At 44.4% G+C, this 19820-nt stretch overlaps 1 protein-coding gene across 3 annotated transcripts in view; it reads right to left on the bottom strand.

Moving 5' to 3' along the window:
• Positions 1-3767: 3767 nt before the first annotated feature.
• LOC135913081 (juvenile hormone acid O-methyltransferase-like) overlaps positions 3768-19820 on the bottom strand; it is a 30948-nt gene continuing 14895 nt past the window's right edge. The window contains exons 1-3 of one of the 3 annotated variants that reach the window (XR_010567879.1): positions 12232-12638; positions 5932-6088; positions 3768-4125 (exon numbers count right to left, since the gene is read on the bottom strand). Coding sequence is in view for 2 of the 3 variants with exons in the window: in XM_065445748.2 (XP_065301820.1) it covers positions 3805-4125; positions 5936-6088; positions 12027-12602 (1050 nt within the window). In the remaining variant the exon portion in view is untranslated. Of the gene's footprint in view, positions 4126-5931; positions 6089-12026; positions 12639-19820 lie in introns of those variants that run through there. The other 2 variants (XM_065445748.2, XM_065445749.1) reach the window with 2 other exon arrangements.

Here is a 19820-nt window from a genome sequence, read left to right on the forward strand (position 1 = left end):
CCTCCTATATGAATTCAACAATCAACCTCCGGGCCTCAGTCACCAGCAGCTGCGGAACAACTGACCACGGCGGCGGTCAGACCTGTGACGCAGCAGAGGGTGCTAAGAATCCCTCGTTTCGGACAGGCCGCCATTGGAATCTGAACATGGCGACGTTTAAGGCTAGAACATTATCTAATGAGGCAAGTCTAGCAGTGCTTTTGTAGGAATTAGAGGACAGTAAATAGGATATTGGCGCAATAAGTTTAGGAGGACAAAAGAAGCATAAACAGTGCTGAAAAGCGGGCATGTCCTGTGCTACCGGTGCTTAGCGGAGAGACAAAAACTAGGAGTCGGATTCCTAATTAATAAAGACATAGCTGGTAAAATACAGGAATTCTATAGCATTAACGAGAAGGTGGCAGGTCTTGTTGTGAACCTTAATAAGAGCTACAAATTGAAGGTCGTACAGGTCTACGCCCCTACATCCAGTCATGATGACCAGGAAGTCGAAAGCTTTTATGAAGACGTGGATTCGGCGATGGGTAAAGTCAAAACAATATACACTATACTGATGGGCGACTTCAATGCCAGGGTAGGCAAGAAGCAGGCTGGAGACAAGCCAGTGGGGGAATATGGCATATGCTCTAGGAGTAGCAGGGGAGAGTTATCAGTAGAGTTTGCAGAACAAAATAATATGCGGATAATGAATACGTTTTTCCGCAAGCGGGTTAGCCGAAAGTGAACGTGGAGGAGCCCGAGTGACAAGACTAGAAATGAAATAGACCTGATACTCTGCGGTAACCCTGGCATCATACAAGATGTGGACGTGCTCAGCAAGGTTCACTGCAGTGACCATGGGATGGTAAGAACTCGAATTAACCTACACTTGAGTAGGGAACGGAAGAAACTGGCACATAAGAAGGCGATCAATGAGTTAGCGGTAAGAGAGAAAATAGAGAAATTGCGGATCAAGCTACAGAACAGGTATTCGGCCTTAACTCAGCAATAGGAAATTAGTGTTGAAGGTATGAACGACAATCTTATGGGCATCAATAAGGAGTGTGCAATAGAAGTCGGGGGTAACTCCATTAGAGAGGATGCCAGTAAGCTATCGCAGGAGACGAAAGATCTGATCAAGAAACGCAAATGTATGAAAGCATATAACACTACAGCTAGAAAAGAATTGGCAGAACTTTCTAAATTAATCAACAAGCGTAAGACAGCTTACATAAGGAAATATAGTATGGATAGAATTGAACATGCTCTCAGGAACGGAGGAAGCCTGAAAGCAAGGAAGAAGCAACAAGGAATAGGCAAGAAACAGATGTATGCGTGAAGAGACAAAGCGGGCAATATCATTACTAATGTGGATGAGATAGTTCAAGTGGCTGAGGAGTTCTATAGAGATTTATACAGCACCAGTGGCACCAACCACGATAATGGAAGAGCCTTTATACGCAATGTCTCATAACTTCGAGCCTACCGGAATCTTGGAAGAATGCTAACATAATCCTAATCTATAAAAAAGGGGATGTCAAAGACTTGAAAAATTATAGACCGATCAGCTTAATGTCCTTTGCCTACAAAGTATTTACTAAGGTAATCGCAAATAGAATCAGAAATACCTTAGACTTCTGCCAACCAAAGGACCAGGCGGGATTGCGTAAAGGCTACTCAACAATAGACCATATTCAGACTAGCAATCAGGTGATAGAGAAATGTGCGGAATAAAACCAACCCTTATATATAGCTTTCATTGATTACGAGAAAGCGTTTGATTGAGTCGAAACCTTAGCAGTCATGGAGGCATTACGGAATCAGAGTGTAGACGAGCCGTATGTAAAAATACTGAGATATCTATAGCGGCTGCACAGCAATCGTAGTCCTCCATAAAGAATGCAACAAAATCCCTATGAAGAAAGGCGTCAGACAGGGAGATACGATCTCTCCAATGCTATTCACAGCGTGTTTACAGGAGGTATTCAGAGACCTGTATTGGGATGAATTGTGGATGAGTTAATGGAGAATACCTTAGTCACTTGCGATTCGGTCACTGTATTATTCTGCTTAGTAACTCAGGGGACCGATTGCAATGCATGCTCACTGACCTGGATAGGCAAAGCAGAAGGGTGGGTCTCAAAATTCATCTGCATAAAACTAAAGTGATGTTTAACAGTCTCGGAAACGAACATCCGTTTACGATACGTAGCCAGGCACTGGAAGTAAGAAAGGTAAGTATAGTAAGTAGCAAGGGTAAGGTAGCAAATAGCAAGTATCCACTTAGGGCAGGTAGTGACCGCGGATCCGGATCTTTAAACTGAAATAATCAGAATAATAAGAATAGGCTTGTCAGATCATTGCAGGTACTCTCAGATCATTGACAGCAGGGTGCCATCATCCCTCAAGAAAGAAGTATATAAGAGCTGTGTCTTACCAGTACTCACGTACGGGGCAGAAACCTGGAGGCTTACGAAAAGGCTTCTACTTAAATTGAGGACGGCGCAACGTGCTATGGAAAGAATGATTGGTGTAACGTTAAGGGATAAAAAAAGAGCAGATTGGGTGAGGGAAGGAACGCCAGTTAATGATATTGTAGTTGAAATCGAGAAAAAGAAATGGGCATGGGCAGGGCACGTAATGAGGCGGGAAGATAACCGATGCTTATTAAGGGTTACGGACTGGATTCCAAGGAAAGGGAAGCGTAGTAGGGGTAGGCAGAAAGTAAGGTGGGCGGATGAGATTAAGAAGTTTGCAGGTGCAACATGGCCACAATTAGTACATGACTGGGGTTGTCGGAGAAGTATGGGAGAGGCCTTTGCCCTGCAGTGGGGGTAACCAGGCTTATTTATTTATTTATTTTTTACAGAGTACCTACATCGCCATAAAAGCATTACGTGGGGGGAACAAAATATAACCAGTAATACAGAAACGCTCCTGGGCAGATATACTCACAAACAGAAGCACTACAATGGCTTTTAAAGAAAGGCATACAAGTAATGTGACACAAACATGTTCCAAGATATATAACACATACATTTGTTTTACAAGAGTGCCGCCACAGCATAGAATAAAATAGTTCATTCATGATGATGATATTGACGTGCCAAAAGCACTTTCTGATTATGAGGAATACCGTAATGGAGGACTCTGGAAATTTCGATCAACTGGGGTTCTTTAACGTGCACCTAAACCGAACTACACGGATGTTTTCGCATTTCGCCCCCATCTAGCCAGTGCGGATGGCACACAGTGAACGTACCTCGGAGTCGAAAGTGGCAAGCGAGGGAAGTCCGCCGAACTGAAGCAACTGAGCGGCAGTTCGGTGAAGATCTAGGAACAGGGAGGTCAAGGCGGAGGGTATGCAGGCTGAAGAGTCTATGAGGGCGCCATGCGTGGAGTGGTAGTCCAGACTGACAATGACGTTGTGGGGAGAGGGGTCGATGGCGGGGAAGGAAAGCACAGTGGAACGATTGGCGATACAAATTTATGCGGCACACATGCCATTTACGGAAGCTGTTCCGCTGTCCGCGGCACAGACAACATTAAACATATGATTATTAGACATATGACGCGCGAGGCTTCAAGCAATTTGACACGACGCCGTACAAACGCTAAGTACTACTTGTTATCACAAGTAAAAAACTTGCCGATTAGATATCTCGGAAACACATGACACACAAGAGGCTTCAAGGATAAATATATTCACTGAGTATGCAAAGGGATGATTGAGGTGTTGTCATAAAGCCATGGCAAAGAAGTCAAGAAGGCCTAAGTTGACGCAGAAGTGGCGGGGACGTGAACCGGTATTTATTGCAATAAAATCTAATCACGTTCCTTGCACGCTCTAATCTCAGCATTCCGCCTGTACTTTGTAAAGCTCACCTTCACTAGAATTTGCGAAGTTTGCGAGTGAGAGGTTTGGGCTGTTACGTCACTCTGCCGGTTCTCGATGCATTGGTGGAGACAAAAATGAAGCCTACGGTTTGTAGCCGTGAAAAACAAATCTGAGCTGTTTTGTTGTTCCTTCTGTTGAGAAGCTGGAGCAATGTCCTTGCAGCATGAAATTTTTGACGAACTTGAACAACTCGGGTTTCTCTTCTTCTGCGAGCAGCTTATATATGGGGGTGCCAATTGCGTACAAACCTGAAAAGTGAAATAAAGTTCACGCTATAAAAGAAATCATCTCTTAACGTCTTGTTTTGCACTTTGTTTTTGTTTTAATGGAAATGCTAAGGATGTGTATTATATGTTTCCTAAAGATTCCAGTAGAAATAAAGCAACCACGTCACTATTCAAAGTCTTCATTTTAATGTGCTGAGTAGTTGAACAGCCAAAAACGATGAGAGTTATTCTTCGGATATGTTTGCAAAAATGAACGTATTCTTGCGCGTACTTCTAATTTACATAGATTTTTATCTGAATCTTCGTCGGAGGCGAAAATATGATCAGGTAATAAGAGGGAATTATGTGCTCTATCTAACATTTGGAGTGTCCTGAGGATCACTGATGCGAATATATCAAACAGGTGGCAGTCAACAGCGGATGCATAAACCTCGGAACACTTGGCACCACCTATAATATCAATCAATCTTTATTTTTTATTCTGTCACTGATACAGAAAAAAAGACTGTGACAAAAAGCTGTTTTTCAGAGCAGCTTGACTAGGCCACAGCCCCATGGCAAAATTTCGGAGCGGTAACAGCGCTACCGTAAAATAAATAAAAAATAGAAACTTAACAGACAGCGTAGTAGTATAGGGCACAAACTAAGTAAAGCAAATGCTAAGGCAATACAGAAGGCAGTTTTTACAGTCGTCAAAAAATAAATACAAAACAGTTTCTTAGAAAAATGAATATCTGAAATGTTATCAAATTACAAATGTCTAGAATAAAAATGTACAGGAAAGCTGGCACCATCCATAAAGCGCACTTATTCTCGTTAAGGCTGTCGTTTTGATAATTTCAGCGGCATGTGAAAACCATATTCTTTTAGCATCATCGCGCCTACCTGTTACAAGTTTCGTGCAAACGTGTGGCACCTTTCAAAGGCAATACGCATGGTCACGCAGCATTGCATCAGGAACTTTAGGTGCTTAATTGTACCCAAATAAAGCTTCTCATTCTCAGAAACGACATGCCAAGAAAACTGTATTTTCTTACGCCTGTATTTTTCATCCAGTAACTGGTCGGACGAATCTAAAGTAGAAGAACATAATTTCTACAAGGAGCAATGTCATTTCATATAGTAGATGCCTCCGCATCCATTCAGCGGGGGGCTGAAAGTTTTGCTCTTGCTTTGCAATAACGCCTATTCGACGAATGTTTAATAAAAATATGTTACGCTGGATTCACTACACTGAAGTAGTGCACATGGCGGACGAGTCTTTCTGCGGCATTTTGCTATAAGTAGACTTCATGTGCAAGGGTAATAAAAAACTGCTGAATATATTACTGCTAATATTACAGTATAGATTACTCAAGAGATTACCATGGATCACCATAGCCTCTGGCATGACCATACATCATTAATTTGGTATAACTCTCACCTGTAATGTAATGAAACGTAACATATGCCGCAATAATACGACGCCTTTATATTATTACCCGGACCCGAAGAGGAAGCGCGATGGTCAAATGTATTTACAACAATTTACATGGCGAAAAGTTAGTGGCAATCACGCAGGCGGGTATAAAGGTCATAGCACCAGGAGATCGACTACCACTTCCTCTACGTCTCCCTGTTGTGTGCATGGTCCTGTCCAAATACACAGTCACAATATTCAGCCATGAGCTAGCAGTTCCATTATCCATTATGCAGATGTTATGTCGCGCATACAGGAGCTTCCGTCATAAATTGATTGCTTTTAGTGTCTGTATCCTTAGTGAAACTCGCTCGGTAAAGATGATTAAATTCACCTAAATAAAACCACAGCGTCTGTCGCATACGTACGCACAGCGTCGTCGATGCTTGCACTTTTGACGTTGACTCCAACCAGTTCACAAGTCAGTGGAATGAGCGCTGTTAGCTTGACAAGGTCGAAGAGGTTCTTTCTCAAGGAGACAGCGTCGCTATGTTCATGAAATACGGGCATGGCGCGCCAGATCACCTGCAGGATGTCAATGATTCGCAAAAGAACGTGTTCGGCAGGTGACCACAGTTTGGCTACATTGGTCAAGGGCGTGCAATGAAAGGACCAGTGCTACTGCAAGAGCAAGTAATTATTTTTGATATTCTAAATGTACTCTCGAGCAGGATATCGAACCATAACTGATAACTAAAAAAGTTATTTTTGCTCGAACAACACAGGAACCGAAATGTAAGAGTTATTTTCTTTTCTTTTCCTTTCTTGTTTTTGTTTCAGAAAGAAATCAAGAAAAAGTACAACGGTTTTCGATTCCAGTTGGCCACCAACGCCGTAGCTTTTCATCCGTGCATTACCTGCGCTTGTTGTTCAACCTTGGTACCTCAAGTTTATGTACAGAGGAGCTTGCAGCCATTTCAAAAAGCGAGCACCCCTAGTTCTGTTTTCAACGTGGCTCGTCAGGAGGTGGTCATGTTAGTGATCCGTAGACTCATGATTCTTGGAAAACAGCGACCGTCATGCGAAGCCGGTAATCATCATCAGCCTGGTTACGCCCACTGCAGGGCAAAGGCCTCTCCCATATTTCTCCAACAACCCCGGTCATGCACTAATTGTGGCCACGCCGTCCCTGCAAACTTCTTAATCTCATCCGCCCACCTAACTTTCTGCCGCCCCCTGCTACGCTTCCCTTCCCTTGGGATCCAGTCCGTAACCCTTAATGACCATCGGTTATCTTCCCTCCTCATTACATGTCCTGCCCATGCCCATTTCTTTTTCTTGATTTCAACTAAGATGTCATTAACTAGCGTTTGTTCCCTGACCCAATCTGCTCTTTTCTTATCCCTTAACGTTACACCTATCATTCTTCTTTCCATAGCTCGTTGCGTCGTCCTCAATTTGAGTGGAACTCTTTTCGTAAGCCTCGAGGTTTCTGCCCCGTAGGTGAGTACTGGTAACACACAGCTCCTATATGAACCTCCTATATGAACACAACAATTGAAGCTGGTAAAGCGACATACAAACGCTGAAACGAAGAAAAAAAATATTTTTAACACTGGTAAAGAATACAGGCCACCTAGAGCCTAGATTCTGAGCTGCGCTTGTGCAATGTGATTTCCTTGCAGCGAGCGTATACCATCTTTTTTTCTGTATTTCTGTCACTGTCACTCGCATTCTCGTGCAAAATAAATTTATGCTGTTTCCCTGCTATTACGTTTTAGGTTATGCAAACGAATACAAATGGTTCTGAACCGTTGTTCCTTCTATCTGGAGTTGAATCGGAACTGAACCCCTTTCGGCAAACCGATACGAAGAAAGCTTCGGCTCGACACTCCGCTCTCGAGCGCCGCCAGCATGTCTCAGACAAGCGCGAGCGCTTTACATACACTTCGAAGTGATCCGAATGATCCCGTTGTACTGGATATTGGGCGTCCCATGAACCATCCCAAGGATAGCTTGCTAGCATCCCAGATATGTTAGCTTTAACCGTGACAGCTGCAAAAGTGATACCAAAGAGAAGAAAGATTTCAGTTGCATTAGTAAATTCATGATCAGCACATCTTTATGTCCAGTGCAGGGCGAAAGCCTCTCCCAGCGATCTGCGATCACCCCTGTCTTGCGCTAGCTGATTACAACTTGCGCCTCCAAGATTTCCTAATTTCATCACCCCACCTAATTTTCTGCCGTCCTCGTCTGTGCTTCCCTACCCTTGGCAGCCATTCTGCAACTGTACTGGTCCACCGGTTATTTGCCCCACGCATTACATGGCTTGCCCAGCTCCATTTTACAGCGAAGCTGTTAACCTCTAGTTAGCTGAGAGTTCACGCGGCGTTTTCGGGGAGGGGGGGGGGGAGGGGGAGAGCTGCGCTTAGTAATGTGGAAAGCTTGGCTAGTTGGTGGTGATAATTCATCATCCCTTGCTGGTAAAACAGCGCACTGACACGGACACAGTGAAGACACACGAGACGACACTGGCTGCGTTACCCCGCCAACCCGAACCTCCCGAAAAAAAAAAAAAAAAGCCTTCAGACATTTAAGCGAAAAACGCGTACACCATACAACACAACATTTGTTTCGATAAAGAACAAGCACAAAAAATGAATCCAACCCACATAGTTGAATACAAGCCGCTGCTGATAGCACCGCGAAGCACGTAGCACTCCACGCGTGCGTTTCGCGGTAAAGATTACTGTTGCGCAAGCGGCCGCGGTGACAGCAGCTTGCTACGTGGGGAGTGACGTGACCAGCCCTTCAGATATAAAACCAGCCTAGGAACTGACTTCATTGTTGTTGCAGCTCCTCTATGGGTTAGGCAACGTTAGGACTGCCGAGGAGCAACGTGAATACGAGGAGCGCCAAAGGGAAAATAAACGGCAATACGATCAGCGGCGGCGTGCTGCCGCTGGTCGTATGGCCGTGCAATTTCAGCGCATGGGAAGTCTACACGTCCACATTCACCTGCGGCTGAATGATGCACCCGAGGAAGAATTGAGCAATGAAGCATTGCATACTCCACTCGGCAGTTTTAATGGTAGTTTTCAACAGCTTCGTTGGACATCCAGTATCGCCGCGCCGGGATGGCGAGCCAATATCTTTTCTCTTAATGTCAACTAAAATACCGGCTATTTTATATTGGTAAATTAGCTTTTTTATAGTACCAAAAACACCGATCTTACCTCGAGAAAAGTCCAGAAAAAGGGCGCAAATATGAAATGCGGGTGGCGACGCCACCTTAAAGTTCCCGCACCAGCTTACCATGACGCTATGGATTTTAAATGTGTCTGCTAGGGCCTAGTTAATTGTCTCTTGGTAAACATTGAGTGCGTTGTGTTATAAAGGAGCGAAAGATAGAACACACCAAATTTCAATAACTTTTGTTGAGCCCCAATTAGGCCGAACTACAAAAACAAAATTTGAAATGCTCGATGGCACACTTACGTACCGGCGCTGAGAGTTTAGCACTAAATTTAAAACATTGTAACTTGACCTACATTTTCTCGTCTAATCATCAAGTTCTCATTGCGAAATTAACGAAATTAGTAATAGTAAGGAATACTGTAGTAGTCTGAGCGTAGTTATAGTGTTCTTATTAGGGTCGATCGTCTTCTTGACCGTTCGAAACTAAGTTAGCTGCAATGTGCTGTCCGTTTCAACACAGGGCGAATTCACCTATTATCACTGGGATACGAACTTACGACCTTCTGGCAACTTGCAGTTGGGAGCCGAAAGCGCTAACAACAATATAACGGCCGCCTGCGATAGCAAGCTAATAACATGAAGTTGAAAACAGGAAGTAACTTGCATGCTTTTATCCTCAGGTTAACAGACCATTAATTGCGCCAAATACAAGAGCGAACCCATCCTCCACCACGCGTAAATTGTGTGCAGGCAAGTACGCTCATGAAATATACGAGGAATTCATTGCGCGCTGCAACGAGCTTTCATGCGCCAGCTCGCTATAATTCGCAACGAAAATATTTGTGTCCGTGGCTGAGCAATTAGCGACAGAACTTCTTTCCTTATAAGCGCACTAACCACTCGGCTATCTAGAGAACCTTCAACGCACGCCCAGCATTATAATGCGTGCGCGAGGCCTTTCTGGTGCCATCACGAAGCCTGCATAAAACCTCGCTACATCGATAAAACTACACAATCGGTGCGGCTTTCTTTTCTCTGATAAATAAGCTTCTTCCGCCAGAAGAACGCAGTCAACGTACGCTGCTAACTTCTGAAAAGACTGAGATTCTTTTGTTGAAATACGTATGCTGTTTTTTTTGCCAAATTATAAATGTGCTGTTGTCGTGCTAACAATAACAAAATAATGCATTGCAAATTTGTCTTAATTGGCTCAAACCATATTGTGCATAGTTAGGTACGGCCACCACCAGGCTAATTTCACTGAATGAATGAAATTGGATAATGGTAAAATTATTAGAGACATGAAACGGTATATTGCATATGCAAGCATACTCACGGGGGCGCGTCATACTCTGTCCTAAGCAATGACCATATTCCTGTAAAAAAATTCCGCGCCAGGTTGCGCGATAGCTCCTAGAAACAACAGAGGCCTGTGTTTCTAAATCTTCGGGACTTCTCACCCCTTACAAAAAAAAAAAATGCGACAGATACAACGAGTTCGAATCTATATACAGAGAAGCTGCGTATGAGTGCATAGACAGTCGAAAGACCAGCACACGCACGCACACGCACGCACGAACGCACGCAGAGGTTACACCTAGGCTTATGTTAAAGTGTGTTGCGGACTACAAGCGAGTACGATGGACGCCTTCAAAGCATCATATTTCAGAGGCAGCATGCATGTACGTAGGTAGAGCAATTCGAATCCATTCTAGCGAGAAGCGTTTGCTTCCACATTACCCTGCAGCCGCGAAGGAAAGCGCATCCGCGGCTGCAATTCTCGTTCTTTTTCTTTTCCGTGCACGCCCCACGCCGCTGCTGCCGCGGATGGACGGATGGATGCTATGAGCGCCCTTTGAAACGGGATGGTGGGTTGCGCCACCACGCTCTTGTCCTTATTTTGCTTTATGTCCTACATATCTTTCTGAAAAAGAAAGCAACACACAATGAATTCCCAGCATCAAACTTTCCAAATGACTACTGGGAACTTTGTACACCTCCGTTGTTTGTGGCCTCCATACGTTCTTGCCATCAAACCTCGAATCGCCTCTTACTAATCTCTATTGCGGACATATTCACTTCCCTAAAGCCAAGGGCTTCAAGGACGCTAAAGGAGCCTAAACCTAAAGGTGTTAGGTAGGTTTCTTCACATTGTAATAAGATTTGTTCCATCATTTCCCTAGCTTTGCTGCAGCAAGCACACGTTTTGCCTTCTTTGGTGTACCTCGCTTTATAACTGCGCGTTCTAAGGAATCCTGATCTCGCTTCTAAAAGTAAGGCACTCCCTTTTGAATTATCATGAATTGTTTCTTTTATGATTTTGTTTTTTCCTCTTATGTAGCTACTAATAGCAAGTTCCTTTTCCATTACCGCCACCCATGAGATTTTCGCAGGCTCTTTCACTCTGCGTTTCACGTATTTTGTTGCCATGTTGCTTACCATATCTGTCGAATACTTGCGGGTAAGCTGCCTAGTTTTTTTCCCCCGCTGTAAATCAATGTTTTGCTTGCATATAAATAACTGAACACTCTCGCCACCCACTTCCTTTCTTTCACATTCCTTGGTCATTCTTTAAAATCAATTTCATTCTGAGCTTCCCTCAATTAAAAGCTTGTCAAGCCCATATCAGCCTGCACAGCTCCATTTCTAGTCTTCCTGTGAGCGCCCAATGCGAGGCGTCCTACTGATCTTTGGTTGCCATCGAGTTGCAATTCTGCCCATGACTTCAAGCAAACAAGCTCATTTTCAAATGTAAGTCCTGGAAACATTACACCTTTTCACTTACTCCAACACATACTTCACATACCTTTCCACATACCCGAGGATGTGCGGAGGCGAGCGTTATTTGGTGGCGATGCAAGGAACCCAACAGCGCACACGGTGGGCGTACTCTGCTGTGATTGGTTGGCCTATTCGGCAAGAGAACAGCCAAGCCGCAGTACCCATGGTCACGAAACCCGGCGAAGCTCGCAAAGGAAAGTTTCACTTTTAAAAGTGAGGAGAACAGCAAAATGCTTGCAGAGTAAGTGACAGCTTGAATCAGACTAGGAATAGTTGCTCTCACATCTATTGCAAAGTGAAGACGTCTTGAGGAGGTCAGCAAAGCATTGGTGCACATTCCAAACACTGTCTTCTTGAGGCCATCCCTAAACAAGAAATGAACAGAAGTGCTCGTTGGCTATCTGCCTCCAACTTCTGAAAGTTTTTGTAAACTCTATGTAGATCTGTGTAGTCCACGTAACGTAAACGTACGAATAAAAATATGTAAGAGTGGCGGCACTTCGCTTATACCCATTGTTTGGTATAACATCACCGTTTTACTTACATCGTGGTATTTCGCCCACGACTTGCTTTCCAGTAGTGCCCTGTAGAGCAGCGCTGGTGCGGGGTAGGGATTGTATATAACGAGGCACTCGCCACCAGATGTCATCAGGCGCTCGATGTTCTTCAGTGCAGCTCCCCTGTTTTGAATCCAGTGAAACGCGAGGAAGGAGTAGACCCGCTCAAAGCGACCCTCCTCGGCGATGAACCGAGTCACATCGTCGTCGACAGCGATGTCCAGCAACCGGTGATCAATCTTTGGGTGGGCGTGGACCATTCTCGCATAATCGAGCATGGCCTCCGAGTTGTCCGAAGCCACGAGTCTTTTCAGCGTCGGAGGGCACAGGGACAAGAGGTACTTCAGCGTGAAGTTTCCGGGGCCACAGCCGACGTCCAGGTACTGGTGGTCTCTCGCGTCGTTTTCACTGGAACACGGGAAAAATGACGCCTGCCAAGTCTTGAGCAGCTCGGCTGTGGCTTGTCGGTCGGGTTCTCTGACCTCATCATAAACCTTCGGTACCCCGCTTTGAGTAAACGGTGACGCTAGTGATGCAGCAGCCAGTTGTCTGTGGCTGGTCATGTCAATTCACGACCGTCCGAACCTGCGCCGCATTTTTGAAGCGCATACATGCGAGAACAAAGGATAATTTATTCTCAAGGCATGCCTAACTGACACAGGTAAACTCAGAACTGAGGCCATTGCCATATCAACCATATGTACCCGTGGTCTCCCATTTTCTACGCCATTTACAGATAGTTCTTTCTGTTTATCAATATGCGGTTTTCAAGCAATATGTTATGTGCCCCATCCTGTTCTTGTACAGTTTACATTAACCTTTTTATGTATTTGATTAAACTCGTATAAATGTGTAGGCTTATTCTGCACAGACAGACAGACAGACAGACAGACAGACAGACAGACAGACAGACAGACAGACAGACAGACAGACAGACAGACAGACAGACAGACAGACAGACAGACAGACAGACAGACAGACAGACAGACAGACAGACAGACAGACAGACAGACAGACAGACAGACAGACAGACAGACAGACAGACAGACAGACAGACAGACAGACAGACAGACAGACAGACAGACAGACAGACAGACAGACAGACAGACAGACAGACAGACAGACAGACAGACAGACAGACAGACAGACAGACAGACAGACAGACAGACAGACAGACAGACAGACAGACAGACAGACAGACAGACAGACAGACAGACAGACAGACAGACAGACAGACAGACAGACAGACAGACAGACAGACAGACAGACAGACAGACAGACAGACAGACAGACAGACAGACAGACAGACAGACAGACAGACAGACAGACAGACAGACAGACAGACAGACAGACAGACAGACAGACAGACAGACAGACAGACAGACAGACAGACAGACAGACAGACAGACAGACAGACAGACAGACAGACAGACAGACAGACAGACAGACAGACAGACAGACAGACAGACAGACAGACAGACAGACAGACAGACAGACAGACAGACAGACAGACAGACAGACAGACAGACAGACAGACAGACAGACAGACAGACAGACAGACAGACAGACAGACAGACAGACAGACAGACAGACAGACAGACAGACAGACAGACAGACAGACAGACAGACAGACAGACAGACAGACAGACAGACAGACAGACAGACAGACAGACAGACAGACAGACAGACAGACAGACAGACAGACAGACAGACAGACAGACAGACAGACAGACAGACAGACAGACAGACAGACAGACAGACAGACAGACAGACAGACAGACAGACAGACAGACAGACAGACAGACAGACAGACAGACAGACAGACAGACAGACAGACAGACAGACAGACAGACAGACAGACAGACAGACAGACAGACAGACAGACAGACAGACAGACAGACAGACAGACAGACAGACAGACAGACAGACAGACAGACAGACAGACAGACAGACAGACAGACAGACAGACAGACAGACAGACAGACAGACAGACAGACTATTTCGCATGAACGTGTATTCACATTGTAACCATATCTACTCGTGATTATTATACAGGTTTTTTAACTGCACCAAATTTAAAAAAATGCCTGGGGCAGATAGCACAATTATAATCCTTGATATAAATTACTCGATCAGGCGGCCATAACTTCTACGATAATTGAAAATACCTAAATAATTAACGTAATTACGTTAAGTAACTTTTTAAATATTAACTTTACGTCCACTATTTCAATCTATGAATGTCTTGCGCAAGCAAGAAGTGCCGGCAGTCTCGCGGTTTTGGTATCGCGTTTCAATCGCTTGGCGCTGTTCGTCGGCTGCAAACCGCCAGCATAACATTTGTTTCTTTTGCGGCACGGGGGAATCAACCGTCGATAAATTCGATGCCGATCTCGCTCGATCGCCGAAAATGCACCGCGTGACAACCCTACAAGAGTCGCGTATGCGTGTATTGCTAACCGATGGACGCATCACTGGTGGCGGCCTTGCGCGGAACACTCCGGAAAGGAGCCAGCCGCGCGCCGTAGTTTGCTGCGTGATTGATCGTGCGTCTCGGTCTTATTCACGTTTTCAGAGCAAAATATGCAACACCCTTCGCATGTGTGTAGTGGCCAAAGCTTCAAGGAATGTCTAAGAATTGTCGCACGGTGTAATGCTCAAATACAGGCGAAAACGTGTTGGCGATAGAGTTCTAATCATTCCCCGCAAAGCCTCTTCAGCGGCAGCAACAATAGCAATGGATCACCGCCGTTCGGCGGAAAATTTCTTATCATCCTTTCCATTGTCGTGTCGGTGTTTTTTCCACTCGATCATATTTAGACGGCTAAGCTACGAAGTTCGTCTGCAGTGCAGCATGCGGTTTAAAGTCGTTTCGCTAAAGTTCTGAATGAAGTTTGCCGCTTCTACTGTTTGGCGCTTCTTTACCGCGTTGCGCTAGCTAGGCCGCACAATTGCACGAGCGCATTGTGTTGTAAGTTAAAGCCATTAAAGCTACTGAAGCTTGCAAGAAATGAAATTGTTGGTTTTTTGCGACCCGGTAAATCCTCACCCTAGCGGTGGCCCACTTCATGTTTTGGCATCTATTTTAGGTGCGGCTTTGCGCTGTTGCATCATGCATACCTGTTGAGTTTTTTGAGGTCCAAAGCAATAGGTCTAAATCACGCTGTCTTATCGGAATGATACCAAGCAAGTGATTCTTTAACAGCCTTATTCTTTTCGCCCCAGGGCACCTTAGATATTGTCGTTTTTTTTTCGGAAATATGTTCAGCAAATAGATAGTTCAGGACGAGAATCGTTAATAGTTGCTGCATATGGTATTTTCGTTCCATTTTTACAGAAAAGTACGCGTCACGTTTGGGAAGTCATTAAACCTCGATGCTGCCTGAGCAGACTTACCACGCCAAGTTATTTATTTGTTTCCCAGCGTAGTCCCTTCTTGCAGATGAATTTTGTACTCAACTAAATCCTTTCTTACTTTGCTTACGCCGCAGAGGACTAAACCCGGCCTTGCCGCCAGCACTCATCGACTTTAAATATATAATGTGGCACCTCTCTCTATTAATATAAATAAAGTACTGAAAAGTTAGACAGACTTTAGCTTTGTACGTTTACAAGCAGCTCCCTTGGGGAATTTAAATTTGCAAAAACTGCAGCGGAAACGGCAGTTCATCGGCGCGTACAAAGAATTTCTTCGGTGGTACAGCCCCTACACGCTCTCCTTTTAACCCTTGTGTTTGCCGACTTCGTAGACAAGTGTACGCATTTCCATCAATAAATTCGCACTTACTCTTCTTGAGGCGGATTTGACTGCACTTATTCGGCGATGTCGCATGTGTTCATCGGCAGAAAGATCACAACGACATCTGCAGACATCGCACCGAGCGGATTTGTTTGATATATAAGTCTGCTTAAACAACGGGTGCTTATTATTGAGGTGCAGAAGCTGAATTACGGCAAGAGTAGGATTAAACTAAAACGATCGAGACATGGCATTACCTAATGAAATTGAGCAGCTACATAACACGACCTCCACTTCGTGTATATGGGGTTCATGGGGTTTGTCTGCGGGACGCACCTGGCACGTATGTCGACCGGATTGTCCAAAAAAAACGGTAACATCGTGTTTATACCCGCTCCCACAAAGGCCAGAGTCTTCCCTACAGATGTCACCGCAGAATGAGCAGTCTGGCACCCGACAAAAGTGAAATCGCAACTGCGAACTTCAGCCATCGTAGCTGCAAAGGGTTATCGTCTGCTACTCTTCCCGAGCCTACTGTTGGAAGCACCCGCTAGGTGGCTATCACTCCACTACGCGTATAGGCTAGCATTCTGAAAGAATGAAAGGGGTTACTCCAACCCCTCTGACCCCTGTCGAGCACCTCCTTCCGTCTCTCGCTAAGTCACGTGGCCTCGCTAGGTCATGTGGCCCGGAAAACGATGGCAAAGGGTCCGCATCAACAGATTCATTCTAAAAAATGCCTGCGCTGCGTCAAATGCTGCTTCCAGTCCATTATCACATTCGCACATGGCGCCCGCTTTTTTGTTGAATTTGTTTTTCCTAAAACTGTGCGCCCCTTCGGTAGTTTAACGTCTATCGCAGCCACTGACAGCTGCATTTCTGGTTAACATCATTACCTTCTCTCTTTATTTCCTCCTTCCTTGTTCTACTTCATTCCTCGCTTTTTCAATGGATGTCTGTGCGTGGAGAAGCTTTTTCTAATTCATCCACTTACATATGAGGGCACCAAAAGCACTGCGCCTTAGCCGGGACTCAAGTGCTATTTTCTTAAAACTTATTTTGCGCTTGAAAAAATACTGGAAACAATTTTAACAGGGAAGTTATCTTAGCAGAGATAAAAATAATCCAGTTTTTCTGAGCGAGTGCTACAACTTTTGTATTGAAGATATTTCGCTAGAGTTAGTATCTAAAAAAATTAATCAGGCATTCTTTGTTAATTACACGCGTTGACGGGTTGGAAAAATATACAGACGTGCTCAATATGGCTCAGAACAATACATCTATATTTGTTCGTTTTAATTCTTGGCGTAAGTTAGCTGAAGCACTTGTGTAATAGGATGTGCGATTTATTCTAATAGATAATGGCCTAATATTTATATGAAATGGGACTTATTGGAGTATGAACGGAAAATTACTCGTGCATTGAGTAAGCCAGTTGCTTCGAGTGCTTGAAGTAAGCCAGCGCTGTGGAAACTGTGGTGAACTTTCTCTCCTTCTCTTTTTAGTGCGATTAGCATTCTTTGGAAACTTCACCCACTTTATTGTATGCGTGTGCGTATGCACTAGAGTTGAGAACTGATCCAGTTGGTACGTATTCATCTTGCGGTTCGTGCCACCGCCACCGTATTGGCCATAGCGACGCCATAAGCTTTATCTGTTAACAACTGCACCGCAATAAACTCCGTTCTTCTACCCACCACCCTCTTTTCGACCGCGTCACAAGGCCAGTGTCGCTATCATCGCAATGACCGCAATGGAATGACTAATGGAAAGATTTCATTTTCAGCGTCTGTTGAACGCACGGCATAGTGAAACATTTTTTCGCTCTCGGTTTGCAGTCGGCACAGAAAAAAAGAAATGAACGGGGGGGGGGGGGTCAGAATTTATCCAATCAAATGGAGCACATTGATGCAAGTCATAACCTAGGTGGGCACGTATCTCTTGATGTGTAGAAACGTTCAGCCTACATATTATTTCATTCAATTTTTTAACGTTTTGCGCAGTAGTGTAGTACACATCTTTAGTTTACTGCAAGCGAAACAACCTCGACATGCGATACTACCGTGGGACAGGAGATCCGACCTCTCCCGGGTGATAAATGATAGCAGGACAGCCTTAGCCACGCACTCTCATTCCGATTGATCCAGAAAAAGAAAGACGCTTTGAAAGTTTCATCGGATGCTTTGCCAAGTCTATCAATGGTGACACTCTCATTCACAATGACCCACAAAATAAAGTTGGAAGACGATTCAACCGCTAGTTGACGTCGATCAAGGACGATGTCTTACAGAGGAGTTTGGTGCTGGGAATGGAGTGGGGCACTGCGCACGGCACTTTATCACTTCAACTCTCGCGTGAAGGAAATAGGTACCTGCGCATGTCTTGTGCATCTCTTCTTTTTGTACTCATTGTGAGCGCTTCATGAATCACAATATGTATGTATGCTGCCGTATCTAGCCTCTAACCCCTGTCCGCTCTTCAATGAGTGAGTGAGTGAAAACTTTATTGAAGACGGCCGGCAATGAGGGCGAGGTATGGCCGCCAAAACCGCGCATAGGTGACGACCTCTTTAATGAAAAAAAAATGTTTAAAATTTCTCAATTGCTAGGCATAATCCAACCGCGTCGTACGGGTTCCATTTTTTTCTCACTGTGCCATATTGAATAACCGTTGTGTAGATTAGCCACTCAGTAACAGGGCATATTGTGTGACATATCGGACGAGATTGACAGACTCACAAATACTGGATAAATGTAGCAGCAGGAAGCTATTGAGATGCGAAGTGTGTTGCGATGTGCTACACCATAGAATAAACAGCAGTAACAAGCACCTTGAAAATGAACCTGAACGTTCCATTGGAATGCGCCCCCGCAACACCGCTTCCTGCGCCAGTACTTAAAATAATAGTTGGGCTTTAAGTTTCATGGGCAGTTTCACTTGTCCTCTCATTCATAGTCCATTTTATTTAAAGTCAATATTGATTTGTGTTCTGCTTATCCGTTGATGCCCGCCTGACGTCCTTGCACAGCTCCACGGCTTTGCTTACTCACATTTCGCGCCTATTCTCTAGCTCTATCGTTGCACATTGCGCGAGACACCCGTTTCTTGTGACATATTCAGTTATAGGTGCGTATGCTACTTGTATTGATAGCATAACACAATCAAAAGCCCGTATTTGGCGACTCACAAAGCTGACCGCTTAATCTTCTGCTTTAGGATATGGCTCATGCAGATGCGAAGAAAGAAAAAAAGGAAAACATACATAAGGCACATAAGAAGTTTATCAAAAGGTACAGAACTTTTGATGCATTGAAGGAAAAAAAAATGGAAATCTTCTGCCACATATATACGGGTGGTTCAGCATCAATATTTCGTGCAGGGAGTATCTGCGAAACTAATGGCACATTTGACTGGTTCGTACACCGAATAGGCTTGCAACGCTGCTTCTCGATATTGCAGCCTGAGAAAGCAAGTCCAAGCCGATCTTTGAGCGTATTCTAGAGAAATCGGAGGAGCACGTGATTGGAATTCTGTCGGATCTCGGTCGCACTCCCAGCTCGCAGGCGAGGCCGCTTCAAGCGCTCTGAGCGAGACCGCGGCGCTCCCTATTTGCGAGGCAAATGTGTTTCGAGTGCTCGATTTGTCACCGGTCAAGTGCAAACTGTACTTTGAGAGTGCGCTAGAGCGCTCGAAAGCGACCAATCTAATGTAAGTATGCCAAGAGGGACAACGATCATTCGTTCTCTGCACATTCGCTATACATACATACATACATATATATATATATATATATATATATATATATATATATATATATATATATATATATATATATATATATATATATATATATATATATATATATATATATATATATATATATATATATATATGTATATATATATATATATGTATATATATGTATATATATATATATATATATATATATATATATAAACGAGAAGAAAGGGGGTTAACCGAGGGACCCGATAATTATTAGTCATATAATGAGAAGCCAACAAACACTGACACCAAGTACAAC

Source organism: Dermacentor albipictus, chromosome 2 (assembly GCF_038994185.2).
Source record: "Dermacentor albipictus isolate Rhodes 1998 colony chromosome 2, USDA_Dalb.pri_finalv2, whole genome shotgun sequence".
Lineage (NCBI taxonomy): Eukaryota > Metazoa > Arthropoda > Arachnida > Ixodida > Ixodidae > Dermacentor > Dermacentor albipictus.